Below are 16512 nucleotides of genomic sequence, written 5' to 3'. Positions count from 1 at the left end.
TTATCAAGCCAATTTGCTACCCACAACTTCATATACTTAAACAACCCAAATGGCATCACAACATAGCACAATTGAACATATATTTTAGCCACAACCAAGACAAATTTCATACTATTTCCGACACTAATAACCAACATGCTTATAACTTATGTTTTTCTTAATCAAACATACCTAAACACATATACCAATCAACTAGCTAAACATTTACCAAACACACATCATTTTGTACCAATTCATAAGAATGATACCAATACCACAAACCTCATAATATAAATCATTCACATATTCATCTATGGACTCAAAATACTTTTACATGAATTCATAACATAAGCCATAAATTTATATATGCCAACATTTGGTTCAAACATAGCAAAACAAGCCAAGTCTCATGGCTATGTATACAAACCAAAACATGACCATTCACGAGTCATTTCAAATAGCAAAACTCACTACCAAAATACATATCAATATGACCATAATCTTAACATGCCACATGACCAAACCAAAAGCTCAAAAGTACCAAAGTGATGATTGGATAGTGTGACGTAGTCTTCGACGATCCCCGAATCCAAGCTAGCTTTGAAATCACTATAATACATGGAAAATAAACAAAGTAAGCTTTATAGCTTAGTAAACTCGTATTATAAAAACTTAACTAATCACAAATACACCATTCATCAATTTAAACATATTACATAAAATTCATGTTTACTAACAAACCTTTCACATACTTATTCATACGTTTATATGTAAACTTTGTAACTTCTTCGATTTAAAGCTCATACTATGCATGTACATACCTGTACCAATCCATAACAAGCTCATACATATTCGGAATATCGTTGAATACTCAATATCTCACACACTAAGTGTTGTACATAGCCAAAGCTATCTCAAATCGCACACTAAGTGTCATATATAGCCGAAGCTATCTTGATTTTGCACACTAAGTGTCATATATAGCCGAAGCTATGTCGAATCGCACACTAAGTGCCATATATAGCCGATTTGTTGTCAAACATGACTGTAGTATCATATATACAATTTATGCAATATCAAAGAATTAAAAGCATAATTATAACAATGCTTATTACATACGAACTTACCTCAAATATTAAAACGGTGAATCGAGTCGATTAGTCAATAACTTTCGTTTTTCCCCGATCCTGATCCGAATTTTGTTTTTATTGATCTAAATATATTCAAAATTAACTCGTTCAATCAAATATTTATTAAATTCAATCCAAAATATATATTAGGGATATTTTACACATTTACCCCTAACTTTCACATTTTTTACAATTTAGTCCTTATAACATAAAATTGCAAATTCATGCAATTTAGTACAAATCCATGCTTAGCTGAATTTAATACATGTTACTAGAAGCCTATATTTTCAATTTATTCACACTTTTAACCATCATATTTCACATTTTCTCAATTTAATCCCTTTTTGACATTTTTGTCAAAAATCACTCAACAAAACTTGTATAACTCATAATAAATATTCATAATCTATCATCAAACATCAAAACTCATATATATTCATCAATGGAATCATTCAAAATCTTTAACATTTTTGCAAATTAGTCCCTAGGTTAGCTAGTACTAGTTGCAACGATCACAAAACATAGAAATCATTAAAAACAGGACAAAACAAATACCTAATTGCATCAATTTGCCTTAGTTGAATGAAGAACCCTAATATTATTTTTCTTCTTCTTCAATTTTAGTTAAAAGATGAAAGAATAAGAATTATAATTGATTTTGTTTTAATTATCTATCATTTATTAATCATTTTACCATTTTAACCTTAAAATAAATTAAAATTTTCATTTATGCCAAACCATTAACATCCACTAACATACTAATGGTATATTTTCCACTTAAGGACCTAAACTTTAAGTTCTTTAGCTATTAGACACCTTTAGCTATTAGAACTCAAGTTTTACGCTTTACGCGATTTAGTCCTTTTTACCGAATTAACCAACCGAACAATAAAATTACTAAACGAAACTTTCACACAATCATTCAATCATGCTGTAAACATTAAAATAATAATAAAATAAATATTTTGACCTCATATTTGTGGTCCCAAAACCAATGTTCTGATTTGTCCAAAAACGGGCTGTTACAACTCTCCTCCCCTTAGGGATTTTTGCCCCCAAAAATCTTACTAGTGAATAGGTTAGGGCACTGCTTTCTCATAGCTAATACGTTAGGGCACTGCATTCTCATAGCTTCCTCAGACTCCCATATAGCCTCTTTGATATCGTAACGATGCCACAAGACTTTTACTAAAGCTATGCATTTATTTCTCAAGTCTTTAATCTCTCGAGCTAGAATCCGGATTGGTTCTTCGTTGTATGTCATATTAGGTTGAATCTCAATTTCTGACGAGGAAATTACATGTGATGAATTCGATCTATATCGACACAACATCGACACATGAAATACGTTATGAATCACAAAAAGCCAACTTCAAAATACCCTTTTTTTTTCCATACAAACAGTTTCCAAAGAATGAGTTCAAACACTTACTCTTCACGCACAACGATCAAAATCGACGCTTACACCACCGAAGGATCTTGATTTACTACTCCTTCGCCCAGAAAGAATGAACCAATTGCCCTAAGTATTAAAAATAAATATTTCTACATAACGAAACTAATCGTTAAACTACCAAACGAAGATGAGTAGAAACGAACAACGCCAAAAGAATACCCAACAACTTACACCAATTTATCTTCAGTGTCGAAACCGAAATCAAAAGTACAAAAGGAACGAGCAATGGCAGCAAGAAAAACAAGATGAAAGTGTATGTAGCCAAATCAAAAATGAACCAAAAGAAGGAAATTTTAAGTGGCAAAATGACAGCCAAAAAGTAAGGAACATGAAACCCCAAAAGAAGGATTTTGGGTGGTTACCAAGATTAAAACAAAATAAAGGATATTTGATTTAATTAAAATATAATTAAATCTAATATTATCTTAATCCCTATCCAAAACCCCATATGTTGAAACTTTTAAAATTTAAACAAAACTCTAACTCTCAACAAACCCCACGCAATAGAAAAAAGAATCCACAATTCGCCCCAAACGCGAACGCAGAAGGCACCTAATCACCAAACTAAGTCAACTTATCTGACAACCAAACACATTCAAAAATCTAAATATTTGGGACATTTCATTATATTAATTATTAATATCTCTTATAGATGTTCAACTATAAATTCATCTTTTTTCGAGTTTAGGTTGGGTTTATCTCGAACTCGGGCTAGATTGATTTTGGACTTGAATTTTTACAGAGTTGGACTTTCTTGAGCTTGAATTTTATCGGGCTCCCAACCATCTCTTCATTCGGGTATTCGTTTTCAGACTCAAAGGTGAGTCAAGTATTATTTTAGTGAAAAAAAAAGGAAAAAAAATCAATTTAGCCTTTAATGTTTACAAATTTGTCACGTTGGCTTTAGACTTTTTTTATATTATTTTAGCCCTCAACCTTTAAGCTTTAGTCAAGCCATTTTGTTACTAAAATTTTATTAGCACTTACATGACAATTTACGTGGCAATCTAAGTATACTTCATTGCTAACATAGATTATTTTTATTTTTTATGAAATTTTTTTAAATTTATTGAATCTTTAATTACTTTTTGAGATTTTATGAAGTACACGACTACACAAGTTGTCATATTAGTTCCATTAAAATTTTCACGATCCAATTAACTTTTTCATGTAAAAGAGATAAATTGTTAAGGGTTAAATTTACAATTATAAAAAAATTAAGATAATTTTTAAAAAGTCACACAATAATTGGATTTAGGTGCAAGCAATTGTGCAAGGATGACATGTTTAAATAACTATTGTAATTGATGGATCCCATTGAATTAAGTGTGATTGAAGCACCTCAATAATACTTTCCAATTTTTAAGGTGTGAGAATTGTAGTAATTATGCAGGTAATTACACCTAAAACCAATTCTAAAAAATCATTATAAAAGTTATAAAATTATATTATAAGTATAAAAACATATGGGTGTTAGGGATGGTTATGACAAAAATTTCTTATATTATAAATTCTAAAAAGTTATATTACAAAAATAGTTTGTGTATTTTATAAAGTTATAACAAAAAATTTATTTAATTACCAAAAAATTCTAAAGTTATGGTAAAAATTTTATTTATTATAAAAGTATTATAATATATTTATTTATAAAATTTATGGTTAAATTTAGACATAACTTATTTATATATCCATTCTATATATTATAAAAATATTATAGTTTTTTTTTATCATAAATTATATATAAAAAATAACTTTATGAAGTTATGATAAAAAAATATTATTTAGAAGAATTGTTATAAAAGTTTTGATAATTCATCAAACATTTTCTTATAAAGATTATATATTTTTAAATTTTCTTATCAACTGCTTTCCACGCAGTTGGTAATCCTTTTCTTCTCCATTTTCGATTTGGTGGAAGTTTAACTTATTCAAGTCCGTTCAATCTAAGTAATTTACTGTTATATTCTTTGTGTATTCATTTTTCTCTTGGGTTTTATTGAATCTTTTTGCTGTGTTTTTATTTATTTATTTATTCACAGATGAGGCCAAGAAACGTTTGCAAAAGGTTGGGTATGAACAAGTAGTAGAGAGAGAGGATTGGAAATTAGAAGCCGGGAAAAGATACTTCTTGACCAGGAATCATTCAACCATTGTTGCTTTTGCTATTGGTAAAAAGTATGGTTTTTTTGCTTTCTTAAGAAACAAATAGGACTTGTTTGTTTATTTTTGTAATTTTATTTGTTTGGCAAGAAAATTTAAGGTAAAAATGGAAGTAAATTTACTCTCTTTTATTTTTGCTAATATGGACTTGAAAAGAACTGTGGTCTGACTAGGGATCGAGGATTTTTGTTGTTGTCAATTACTATATAAAAAGATTGAAAGTTTATGTCTTTATTGTGATTAGATGATGTTTTAGTTTTTTATCCACTAATATTTTGTATGCTTAAATATGTTGTTGGAAATGGATTCCATATAGTCGGTGCGCATACTGATAGCCCTTGTCTAAAATTGAAGCCTGTTTCCGAGGTAAAAAAATGTTTACCCAATAATTTATGATTGAAGAAAAAATGACTTGTGGGATTGATTAGGTAAAAAAAGCCGGTTATCTGGAGGTGGGTGTGCAAACGTATGGAGGTGGTTTGTGGCATACATGGTTTGATCGCGACTTGACAGTTGCAGGAAGGGCGATGATAAGAGAGGAGAAGGGTGGTTCTGTTTCCTATTCACATCGGCTAGTTAGAATTGAAGAGCCTATAATGCGTGTCCCTACCCTGGCAAGTCACTTAGACAGGTAGGCTTCCTAGATGAATTCCCAAAGTGCTATATGCTTGTAATTGCTGTAAATAACTGCTTTGTGGGATTTAATTAACTTTACTCTTTGAGGAGTTTGATTTCTTACTATCTCTGTTAGTATTTTAGATAGAAATTACTTTGTTATTGCATTTCTTGTGAGTAGGGGTGTTAATGATGGATTCAAGGTCAACACACAGAGTCATCTTTTACCTGTCCTGGCAACATCAGTTAAGGTAATTTTTTATCCGTGTTTTATTGCATGCTATATTTCTGATTTTAGTTGTTCATCATTTCCATATCCTGACTTCGTTTATTATTGTAGACCTGTGTCAACCATACTACAACGGTTTAAAACTTTATTCCAGTGAAATAGGTAAAGGCCTTTTACTTCTGCATTTGGTGTTTCGATAGTTGCTTCTTTGTTATCTGCTGCTTCGTGACTAGAAACTAATAATATAAAATATCATATGACTATATTGCACATTTAGTGATCCATTCATATTGTTACTGGAACCAAAGCCACTTTAGGAATGCCAGTGTTGAATGATATATTGATAAATGACCCATATGATTCACATCTAAAAAACTATTTCATCAGCTTTGGCAATTCATGATATTTCTCTTTCCCGTTATAGATTACGTAGTTTAATTTCAAGCTTATTTAAATGAGTTCATGACTGACTAGAACATCATTTTTTCTGCATTTCTGCTGGACGAATAATTGCTTTTCTTTGTTCTCTTTTCAATCTGTTCAACCGCTTTTCACAGGTGGAGCTCAATAAAGAGTTTGCTGAAAACGGTTTGGCTGAAAAGACAACAAACAAATCAAGACATCATGCATTCCTGTTACAGGTTTGATAATTTTTAATCCCGGGTTTTATCAAGTGCAGTAAGCTACATATCAGAGCTCTTTTAAAAATAATAATAAATTTATTACTTTTTTTGTATCTAGATGATTGCAAATAAGCTCAGATGTCAACCAGATCAAATATGTGATTTTGAGTTGCAAGCATGTGATACCCAATCAAGTATAGTAGCCAGTGCTGCAAAGGAATTTATCTTTCCGGAAGGCTTGACAATCTTTGCATGTCGTTTTGCTCTCTGAAGGTATGAATAGCTTTTTGCTGCTGTTAGCAAAATTATAGGTTTATGTTTGAGTTTATTGACTCTTGTAATATGTAGATCTGGTTTTCTGTTTTTCGTTCCAAATGAGGAATATTTGGAGCCGTGTTATATTAAACCTGATAATGGTATGCATATTGTTTGCTTCATCCCTTTTTCATGATGTAATTTCATTACAGGCATTAATTGATGCTACATCCTCCGACAACGACCTTGAAAATGAGAGTGGTGTTAGAATGGTGGCATTGTTTGATCATGAGGAGGTTGGATCTAATTCAGCAGAAGGAGCGGGATCTCCTGCAATGTTAGATGCTCTGTCACGAATAACTTATTCTTTCACCTCTGATTCTAAGGTGTTTACTAATCCTCCACCTGTATTTTCTATATCCACCTTTATTCAGTTACCTTTTCTGATTCCTATTAGGTGAAAGATAAGGTGAAAAGTTAGTCATGTGAACTGGAGTAACATTCATCATTCCATACCAGATTTTCCAATTTGAGAGCAGTTAGCACATATCTGAGCATATAGATTGACATTGTTTCTTTTCAGATGCTAGCAAAAGCTATCCAGAGAAGTTTCCTTGTTTCAGCTGACATGGCACATGCCCTTCACCCAAATTACATGGTATGTTGTTGGCTAACAAAATTTGAGAGCAGTTAGCACATATCTGAGCATATAGATTGACATTGTTTCTTTTCAGATGCTAGCAAAAGCTATCCAGAGAAGTTTCCTTGTTTCGGCTGACATGGCACATGCCCTTCACCCAAATTACATGGTATGTTGTTGGCTAACAAATCATAACTCGCATTTCCAGATAATTTATTTTCTTGCATTGCGGTAATATGGTGTTATGTACAGGACAAACATGAGGAAAGCCATCAACCTAAGTTGCACGGGGGTCTTGTTATCAAACACAATGCAAACCAACGATATGCGACCAATGCAGTCACATCTTTCATATTTCGGGAAATAGCTGTGAAGCATAACCTTCCTATCCAGGTCAGTTCCATCCTTATCTTAACCATAGAGTGGCTATGAATTATTTGATGTACTAACTTTAATGATAAAGAAAACTTTATTTCATGTGATTTTTAACTTAAAGAGCTTTTGATCTCTTTGGCCAAAATAAAAAATAAAAAAAACAACGAAGAGCATTTGATCCCTTGGAACTGAATCAGTAATAACCATCATACTTCTTTAAATAAAACTGAGTGTAATGGGAGATGAGCTTTTGCTGAAAATAAGAAATTTATTCAGTCCTCAAAATCTATGTTTCTCGGACTTAGTTGTGAGTGCCAGACACAAGTATGAGTCCGATACAGCTATGTTCATCTCCCCTACCCAAAGATTTCTATGTATTTGGAGGGTCCTTAGAGTCTCGTATCACCATACCCGTGTTTGGATTGCATTGGATGTGGGTACCCGGTACTTGGAAAAATGAAGAGTTGAAGCATCATCACTGAAATTTTTACTTGTGATTCAAGGCAGAAATGTTCTGGCATCATGTTCTATCTGAAGACAGTAGAGAGGAAATGCTTCTGTTATAACAAGTGGTTTAATGCATGAACTGATTTTTGGTTTAGTTGGTGTATGTTTCTAGATCTACAATGCATGAACTGTAGGGAGTAAATTCTATACATGCAGGATTTCGTGGTTCGGAACGATATGCCTTGTGGTTCAACCATTAGTCCTATCTTAGCTAGCGGTGTGGGGATCTGTACAGTAGATGTCGGTGCTCCACAATTATCAATGCATAGCATACGAGAAATGTGTGCTGTTGATGATGTGAAGCATTCATATGAGCATTTCAAGGCATTTTTCCACAAATTCTCTCAGCTTGATACCAAGATCTCTGTTGACACTTAGATCCTCTTATCTTCGATGGGAAGGTACAATAAACCAAACATAACTTCCAAATGGCTTGCTCAAAAATGGACTGCAAACATGTGACGCATAGTCTCAGTTTTTGGTTTAGTTGGTGTATGTTTCTAGATCTACAATTTGTATGGTGGCTTGGTAAGGTGTTATTTCAATGGCATCAGCTTCTGGTACTATTCAAATCTGCTGCTGGTGAATGCTCATGAAGGCAGGCATGCAATAGACCTGATCTTCGTGTAGCATCCATTATCATATATTTTATATTTTCAATGTTTAAAGTATTGTAATGTTTTTTTTAGTATCTTGTCGTGTTAGAGTTATTTTTCTTATATTGATGTCTCCACCGACGCAACCATACTTTTACAACAAAAAATCAGCCTAATTCTGTAAAGCCCCTCTCTCTGTATAGACACACACAGACATCGCAATTTAATATGATATTACAGGGTTGCATTTTCTGAAATCCACAAAAACAAAGGAATCCGTAAAAATACGGCAACCCATGGCTATATCTGAAGACCTCGGAATTTTTCTTTAACTCTTCTTTTAATGGAGAACCATTTCAGCACACTGAAAACCTTGGTCCATCTCCTCTGCGCTTGAACGGCAACAGTACGCTGCAAAAGGAATCCCTCAACCGCAGTTTGTAGATCCGCTTGTGATTCCAAACCAAGGCTCTGGGGTTGAAGATCACTACCGAAATACCGAAGGTGATCTTCATCACAGAAAGTCTGAGTAATATCTGTGTCACAGATCAGGGAATTAGTGACTTGGCCAGGATAACTCAATGCTTGGTCATATCCATGCAGCGCATAATCGTCTAAGCCGCTCAAGCCACCGACTGAATAGATGGTTGAAATGATATCTGGAGAAGAAGCACTTGGTTGTGCATAATCAAATCCACCTATCTTTTGAGAAGCCAAATACTTGGTACCATTAGAAATCTCCCTCTTGACTGAGCTTGTCAGTGAGGCTTCATCATCGAATGAAACAACTTCTTCCCATTGTTGCAATGCAGAAATTACCAAGTTTTGGGCTTCAATCTGATGGTGGAGCAGATAATCAGAAGCTCCTAATGATAAAAGTAAAGTAAATAAATAAAAATAGATAGACAAAATCAGATAAGAGTAAGTGTACCTTCTCAGTTTCAGACAGCTTATCAATTGTATTATATTGGCATTCCGAAAGTAGACCCATCACTTGTCCAACAATGTTGAAGACCACACCAGATTTTTGTTGAGAACCAGGAGGGCAGTACAAGTGCATCCTCTTATCAAGCACACATGTTCGAGCATGCTCCACCGTGACTTCCCACATCTTAGCAGACATACCTGTGCCGAGGATCTGCATAAACAAATATTCCTGCTATTAGTATTTTAACATCGTCAAAATCCTAAATGTCGATGAATAGTCAACATGAAACCTGGCTAAACAGGAACCTTCCATAAAAATTCTAAGCAGCATGCAAAAAGAAAGAGCAGTCAAAGTCTTACATGGCGCAACCTTGGAGGATCTATGAAGAGCATGGTCAAGAAATCCTTTACACAGTTGATATTTTCCCGACTCAAGCGCTTATGGAAAGCCCCATCTTTGCCAATTTTCTCTAATCTCCACACTTCATCAGAAAGAGATGGAGGATGGTGCTTCTTGTATACTGCAACCAGAAACTGAAAGTTGAAAAAGAGTTGTATCTTCTTTCTCCTTCTCATAATGGCTTAAAAACAACCATGTCAATGCATATACAAATTCAGAAGCCGAAACGAAAGAAAAAAGAGAGCAATGTAACTTCTATTTTTCTTGTTGTGATTGGAATCCTGAAGAGTATTTTGATATTTGCAATTTAATAATAGATTAAAAGTGGAGAAAGAAGGAAAACGATATTAGAATTTGTTCAACAGCTTGATATAATCAATAATAGACGACTGCAGAACACTACTCAAAGTGACAAGCATCTGATTTCGTAGCCTGAAAATTTCTATTTCATGTGCTATATAATATAGGTACTAATAAATAAGTACTTACATTCACCACGATGATCCCTGACAATGAAGGATTCCGTCTTTGCTTCTCTTACTCTAGTTCCATCTGAGCCATCAACAACTCTGGCACCAAGTCTGAATCGACGGCTTCTCGTCCAGCTTGAATTATCCGAGAACGAAATTTCACCCACTAATCCAATTCCCCCGGTAAGAGTTAGAAATGCGTCTCCGGCAAGGAGAGGTTTCTTTCCTTCTCTCTCTCTTACAATGTTATTCTTAAACTCTTCAAGTGTCCAAATGTCCCTCTCATCACCATCAAAATCTCCCTCAAGAACCACAACTTCTACTTTGGCAGAAGACTCAAGGCCAGAGGAAACTATTTGTCCAGTAAGAGAATCGACTATGGCCACCTTAATGGCAGAACATTCTTCTGCTTCAATTCGAGTTCCAGTGAACACGGGAAGAGAGAGATTATTTAAGAATTGGAGTTGTAAGCTTCTTGATGTAGAATTTACATCCTTCCCTCCATTCCTTTAAAAAAAGAGCAGAATCTCGTGGTTAGTATACTATGAAGCTAACCCAACTTTCTGGAGAATTTTTTTCCCTTCTTTTAATTGAATTCGTACCTTTTCATATTGTTCAAATGCTTTCTAAGAGCCACTTCAACTTCCTCTTTGACCTAAGGAACATAACATAATTAATAAACATATGATAAAGAACTACCAAAATATAAGGGAGCTTGCCACTAATAGATAAGAATACAAGTTTTTGCTCGCTTTTCCAAGAATAACTTTGAAATTAGATGTCAGGCACAATAGCATCGGCATTAGAAAAAGACAATGAAAAACACAACAATATTTGGCAGCATGTCCATCCAGTGAAGCAAAATAGCATTGATATAACATTCACAGAAAGGTTGAGTGAAGATGCCAAGAGAATGTGTTGAACTGAAAAGCATACAAGACACATCTGTATGACATACATAGAATCGAGTATCAAGAGTTTTAATTATTTTAGAAAGGCCAACTTTCTGTTTTCTATTAATTCAGTTTACACCTTCAGTTTTGTTTTATCATGCTTCCTATCTGATCTCAAAGCTTAAGTGAAATAACTAGAGAAAAAGACAGCTAAGTCGAGGAAATATGTTCCCAAGACACATGAAGACAACCAATTTTGTTGCTAAACACAAAGGTGCATATGATCCAACAAATCTTTATGGGGTTAATGGCTAAGCTATGATCATTAGACTGAAAACATACTTTCAATAATATAGTTAAACCTGCAAACTAAAACTAATCGACACGAAGTGGAGATGTAAGGATCAATGAGATTCTCCATTCTCAACTTCTCCTTATAAAGTGTCCGTCTATTTCAATATGTTTGGCTCTATCATGTTGAACTGGATTGTGGGTGATACTAATAGCCAACTTGTTGTCACAATACAACCTCATTGACTCATTCCATTTAACCTTAAGATCATCCAAGATGATCTTTATCCGCAAGAGTTCACAAATGCCTTGGGTCATAACCCTAATCTCTGCCCCTGCACTTGATCTTGCCACCACTGTCTGTTCTTTTATTCTTCCATGTCACTTAGTTCCCAAAAGGTAGAGTACAATACCTGGTAGGCGATATACTATCAGTGACATCCAACATTTATATATAGGCCCATTTGATGTGCTCCCTTAAGGACTGATTACTTTGGCTTAATTCCCCATTGTTGGGTAATAAGTTTAGGCCTTCCAATTATAAGGAAAGCCTTAAGGAAAAAACTGCAACATGCCAATGTCACCGCTGTATGTGTAACCGTATCCAAAATTTTTTACTCCCGTGTCCAAGTAGCGTGGACTATAATAACTGCTAAACTAAACCTCATTAAGCATAGGACACGGTAATTTATGATTTCAACTCTTGAGAAAGGCAAGCTCACTAATACTCTCTTTTACCATGTAAATAAAAATCTACGCCTGTTCTATGCTGGAAAATGATAAATAATGTAGGAGCACTTTTGAAATAACATGATTAAGGAAAGAAACATACCACCCTACGAATTAATGGCTCCAAAACTGGCTCCAGCAAATGCTGGACTGATTGCAACTTCATCACCTCCTGAACCACACTACCATCGTTTACAAACAGATTAGCAACCAGAAGAAACACTATAAAAATAATGCATAATATTAGATGGATTATATTACCAATTCATCACAACACATGGATAGGTGTAAGTGAGGTTCAACCAAATGCCTAATTCAGTTCTTTTAATTGGTTACAATATCAGCCAACAACTTTACTAAGAAATAAACTCAGTACAAATATTCACTCATTTAAACTTAATTATACCTAACAAGAAAACCCCAAATTATGCATCAATAAGGAAAAAAAGAATAATGAAATTAATGTAAGAAATGAAAGGCGTGTACTTTCTCAATGTAGGAACCCTTCTCCGTTTATCCTGATCAGGAGTAAAGGCTTCTGAGGGTCGACCCTTAGTACTATCTTCTTGGGGTCTCTTATGTGACATTGTTAAAACTATTAACTCCAAGAATGAAAACACCCCCAGAAGCTAAGCTGTTTGGATGGTGATGAGGTTCATTCACAAACATTAAAGAACCCAACATGCGGCACTTCAATTGAAAAGGAAACCAGCAGGAGGAGATACTATTTATTTATTCATTCATCAGTAAATGATAATCAAAGAGTAAATCCAAAAGTGGAAAAAAAGAAGAAGCAAGAGTTAAAACCCTTTTTCCCATCCCACTTTCCTACCCATTGTCTGAATTTGGCTGTGTCTGGGATGCTTCTTTACCCTGAATCTCTTTCATGATCCTGTATTGGCCCTTTCTCTCTCTCTCTCTCTTGTCTGAGTTTAACACTTCAACTGCTTGGGTAGGTGGTTGTGATTCTGTGTTGTGTGTTTATATGTAACCAAAGGATATCTGTCTGAATGTGGGACCCCACTGACCTCGTTTTGGAACTAAACAAATCTATAAACATGATTTGCTGTCCTTTCTTCTCTTTTTACTTGTGAATTATTGGAAGAAAGGAAATTTCAAATGAAATAAAAGAAAAAAAGACACGTAATTATTTGGTATTAAGTGAGGTTGAGATGTTCCTAAATTATCTATTAAATTTTAAATTAGCCTCGAGACTTAAAAAATTATTTTCTTTTTCTATTAGCTTGTTTAACATAATTGATTTTATCTTAACACTACGTGTTTATTTATTCTTCCTATTTCGTATATCGGTTAAATATGCAATATATGTGGTTTTTTAATTGATTAAATAGGTCTTTTTTTTATGATTTAGAAAAATAGGTCGATTTTGAAGACAGTGTGTGAAAGCGCGCCTAGCTAGATGCGCTTGCACATACTCTCCTCAGCCACCAATTTTTTATGATTTTTAGGGTTAAGGTTGGTATTAGGGTTAGATTTTTTTGTTTAAAAATTAGGGTTTTTATTAGGTTTAAGGTTTTGAGAGTGAAACCGTGAAAGTTTATAGGTAGATTTGAAAGACTAGGGATGTAAGAACGTATCTCAAAACACATACACTTCATATGTCATGTCAGGATAGGGCCATTACTTAAGAAACTCATCTTATGGAAGTCAGGTTTCAATGTGACAATACTTGATACAATTATAGGTCAAAATCTAAGTGGAGGTCCCAGTCGGTGGTCGTTATGCGGTCAAGGGTTTGAGTATAACTAGGGGCTAATTGACGGTCGTTATACAGTCACGAGTTCAAGCTTTTTGGATACCTGCAAATGATGCCTTACATATACCATACATAAGATTGATGCCATAATCATAGGGTGTACAAAAAGTTTGAGCTCGTGCCCACAGAATGACCGTTAAGTGGCTCTTCAGTTATACTCCGACCTATGACCTTATAACGGTCGTTGACCGAAACCTCTAGTAGACTTCCACCCGTGACCATATAAAACACCGTCACCTTGGAACCTAACTTTCACAGGATAGGTTTTTCAAGTAATAGTCTCATCTCGACAGGATATATGAAATGTGTGTCTCAGAGCAATATCGCATCACCGACGACTCAAGAATACCTCAAATAAGAATAAATATCATGATGAAAATTTTGACCACTAAAGTAGGGAAGAAAACTGAGAGAGAGAAATATTGTAAAGTGGAGGGATGATGGCCGAGCGAGATGATGGTTTTAGAGATAATGGAGTATGAAAGGAGAGCCCTTTTTTATAGACGCGGGGGAGGGGTGATATTGAAAAGGAAAAAAATAACTTATGGTTGAAAACACGTCATAGAAGAGGCGTTTTCATTGAATATTTGAATGATGTGCCTTAGATCTTACCTAAGATTCCAAGGATCAAGGCACTTTTGCAGGCTTTGAATGATGGTAGATAGAAAGCGAGTTCATCTGGGCGAGCTTTCTGTCTACCACTACATTTTCAAGCATACTGAAGACTCTTTCAAGTACGCGTATGTTGAAATTGATTATGCTAAAACATATTTTCAAGCATAGAAGACCCTTTCATTATCATTATTCGATGAAAATGTGTTTTGAAGCACGCCTTCCCTCTCTTTTTGTTCTTTTTTGCTATTAAACTACCATATTATTCAGTACTTAGACATAAGCAAATCCGTTCTTATTTTTAATAGTTGCATTGCGAGTGTCGTCTGCATTTCTTTGGATAACTATATGAAGATTTTTTGTTTTAAATATTTAATTATTTTTAAAAATGAAATGAGTCGACAAGTGAAATCTGTAATTTATTATGACGGTCAAATTTTCAATACAGACGTCAGGTTCGTATTTGTAAGAGCCCAGTTCGTGGAATTGACTTTCAACCGTACCAATCAATTACGTAAGCTACAACCTAAAATCAGGAGGAAAGTCGGGGGCTCAAGTTAGAGAAGAATTTCAAGTTAGAAATGTAGATATTTGACATCAGTGGACCCCTTTAAATATAAGCTATTTGATGCTAAAGGTGAGTTGGAGCTGGAGGCGGTCATAGATTCGCACTGCTCAAGCGGAAATGCTAAAATGGAGTTATATGTCGAGTTTGTCGAGGTTGATGAAGCTGGTCAATTTTCGACCAATGTTGTGGCTAATGTGAGAACCGAAGCAAAAATAGGAAGTCCTACAACACGGTTGTACGGTGGTTCACTGCTTTGTTACAAAACTCCCTTTGTAATGCCCCTAAATCATCAATAGGAAGACATTCGTCGGTTTTAGACACTGATTTCAACTTCGAAGGCCATTATCAGTCGAGGTATGAGTGTAACTCGAACCTTGACACCTGGGCACGACATTCAGTCAATACGTTCGATTTCAACTTCGGTGGTTTGATGTCCTAGGGAAAAATTACTTATACCAATATGCCATCAACCTATATGGTTGGAAATCCAATGCAAATGTTGACTATAATATAGGGTATAGAAGAACTGATGATTTACTCCTTACATTCATGTCCTTAAACCATGTAACAAACTAAAACCATGCTAACCTGAAACCTTCTAATTACAAAAGAGCACATGGCCGTGTCACATGCCCATGTGTGACACATGGTCGTGTGTTATCCCATATGCACAAAAATAAACCTTTACAATCAAGTTACCTTAACCCAACTTTTATCTAGGCCATATACATGCAACAACCAATTATTAAACTTATTACAAGTGCACCAAAATCACATTTAAAGACATAATCCAATCCCATTTCTAACCAATATGCTTCAAGGCACCTCAATCACATTCAACTCAAAATGAGTTATTTCAATTCATCTAAACATTTCTATCAAAAAACAAGTAACAAAAAATATGCAGACATTTATGATAAGGTGTGAATTAGGTTAAATAACAAAGAATAGATTTAAACAATAATGAATTGATTTAAACAGAAAGACAATCGATTTAAACATAAAGATAATTTATTTAAACATAAAGACAATCGATTCAAAATAAGTAGTATTCTAACATTTTCCACAAACATATCAGTAATAATTCAATCCTTACAGAAATTCAAACTATTCGTCACCTATTTTCGCTTTTCCCGTTCTATTCGTCACCTATTTTCGCTTTTCCCGTTCTTTTTTATGCTCCTGCATCGACTTTAGCTACGAACATTAATACGAAAATGCACAACATTATTTTTCCAACTAAATTTACAATCAATCGTAAAGTCTTACATATTTTGACA

At 34.3% G+C, this 16512-nt stretch overlaps 2 protein-coding genes and 1 pseudogene across 3 annotated transcripts; 2 read left to right on the top strand and 1 right to left on the bottom strand.

The window, feature by feature from the left end:
• Positions 1-4031: 4031 nt before the first annotated feature.
• On the top strand, positions 4032-6216 carry LOC128279306 (probable aspartyl aminopeptidase). The gene is made up of 6 exons (XM_053018255.1): positions 4032-4047; positions 4605-4733; positions 5042-5091; positions 5154-5356; positions 5522-5591; positions 6127-6216. The coding sequence occupies exons 1-6, from the start codon at positions 4032-4034 to the stop codon at positions 6214-6216; spliced, it is 558 nt and encodes a 185-aa protein (XP_052874215.1).
• LOC108483476 (probable aspartyl aminopeptidase) lies at positions 4278-8657 on the top strand (annotated as a pseudogene).
• An 84-nt stretch (positions 8658-8741) lies between these two features.
• Positions 8742-13263, bottom strand: LOC108483475 (calmodulin-binding protein 60 A-like). 2 transcript variants are annotated; one of them, XM_017786904.2, is made up of 7 exons: positions 12762-13263; positions 12379-12457; positions 10965-11017; positions 10382-10869; positions 9853-10013; positions 9497-9703; positions 8742-9402 (listed from the first exon to the last, which is right to left on the bottom strand). In XM_017786904.2, exons 1-7 carry the CDS (start codon positions 12860-12862, stop codon positions 8866-8868), a joined length of 1626 nt encoding a protein of 541 aa, XP_017642393.1. In that variant the 5' UTR covers positions 12863-13263; the 3' UTR covers positions 8742-8865. The 2 variants fall into 2 exon arrangements, with proteins under 2 accessions (XP_017642393.1, XP_017642394.1); XM_017786905.2 differs by having other exon boundaries at positions 13108-13256.
• Between the last annotated feature and the right edge of the window lie 3249 nt (positions 13264-16512).

The sequence above is a fragment of the Gossypium arboreum genome, chromosome 1, assembly GCF_025698485.1.
Source record: "Gossypium arboreum isolate Shixiya-1 chromosome 1, ASM2569848v2, whole genome shotgun sequence".
NCBI lineage: Eukaryota > Viridiplantae > Streptophyta > Magnoliopsida > Malvales > Malvaceae > Gossypium > Gossypium arboreum.
The sequence above is the reverse complement of the archived record's forward strand: the minus strand, read 5'-3'. Positions and strand labels throughout refer to the sequence as shown.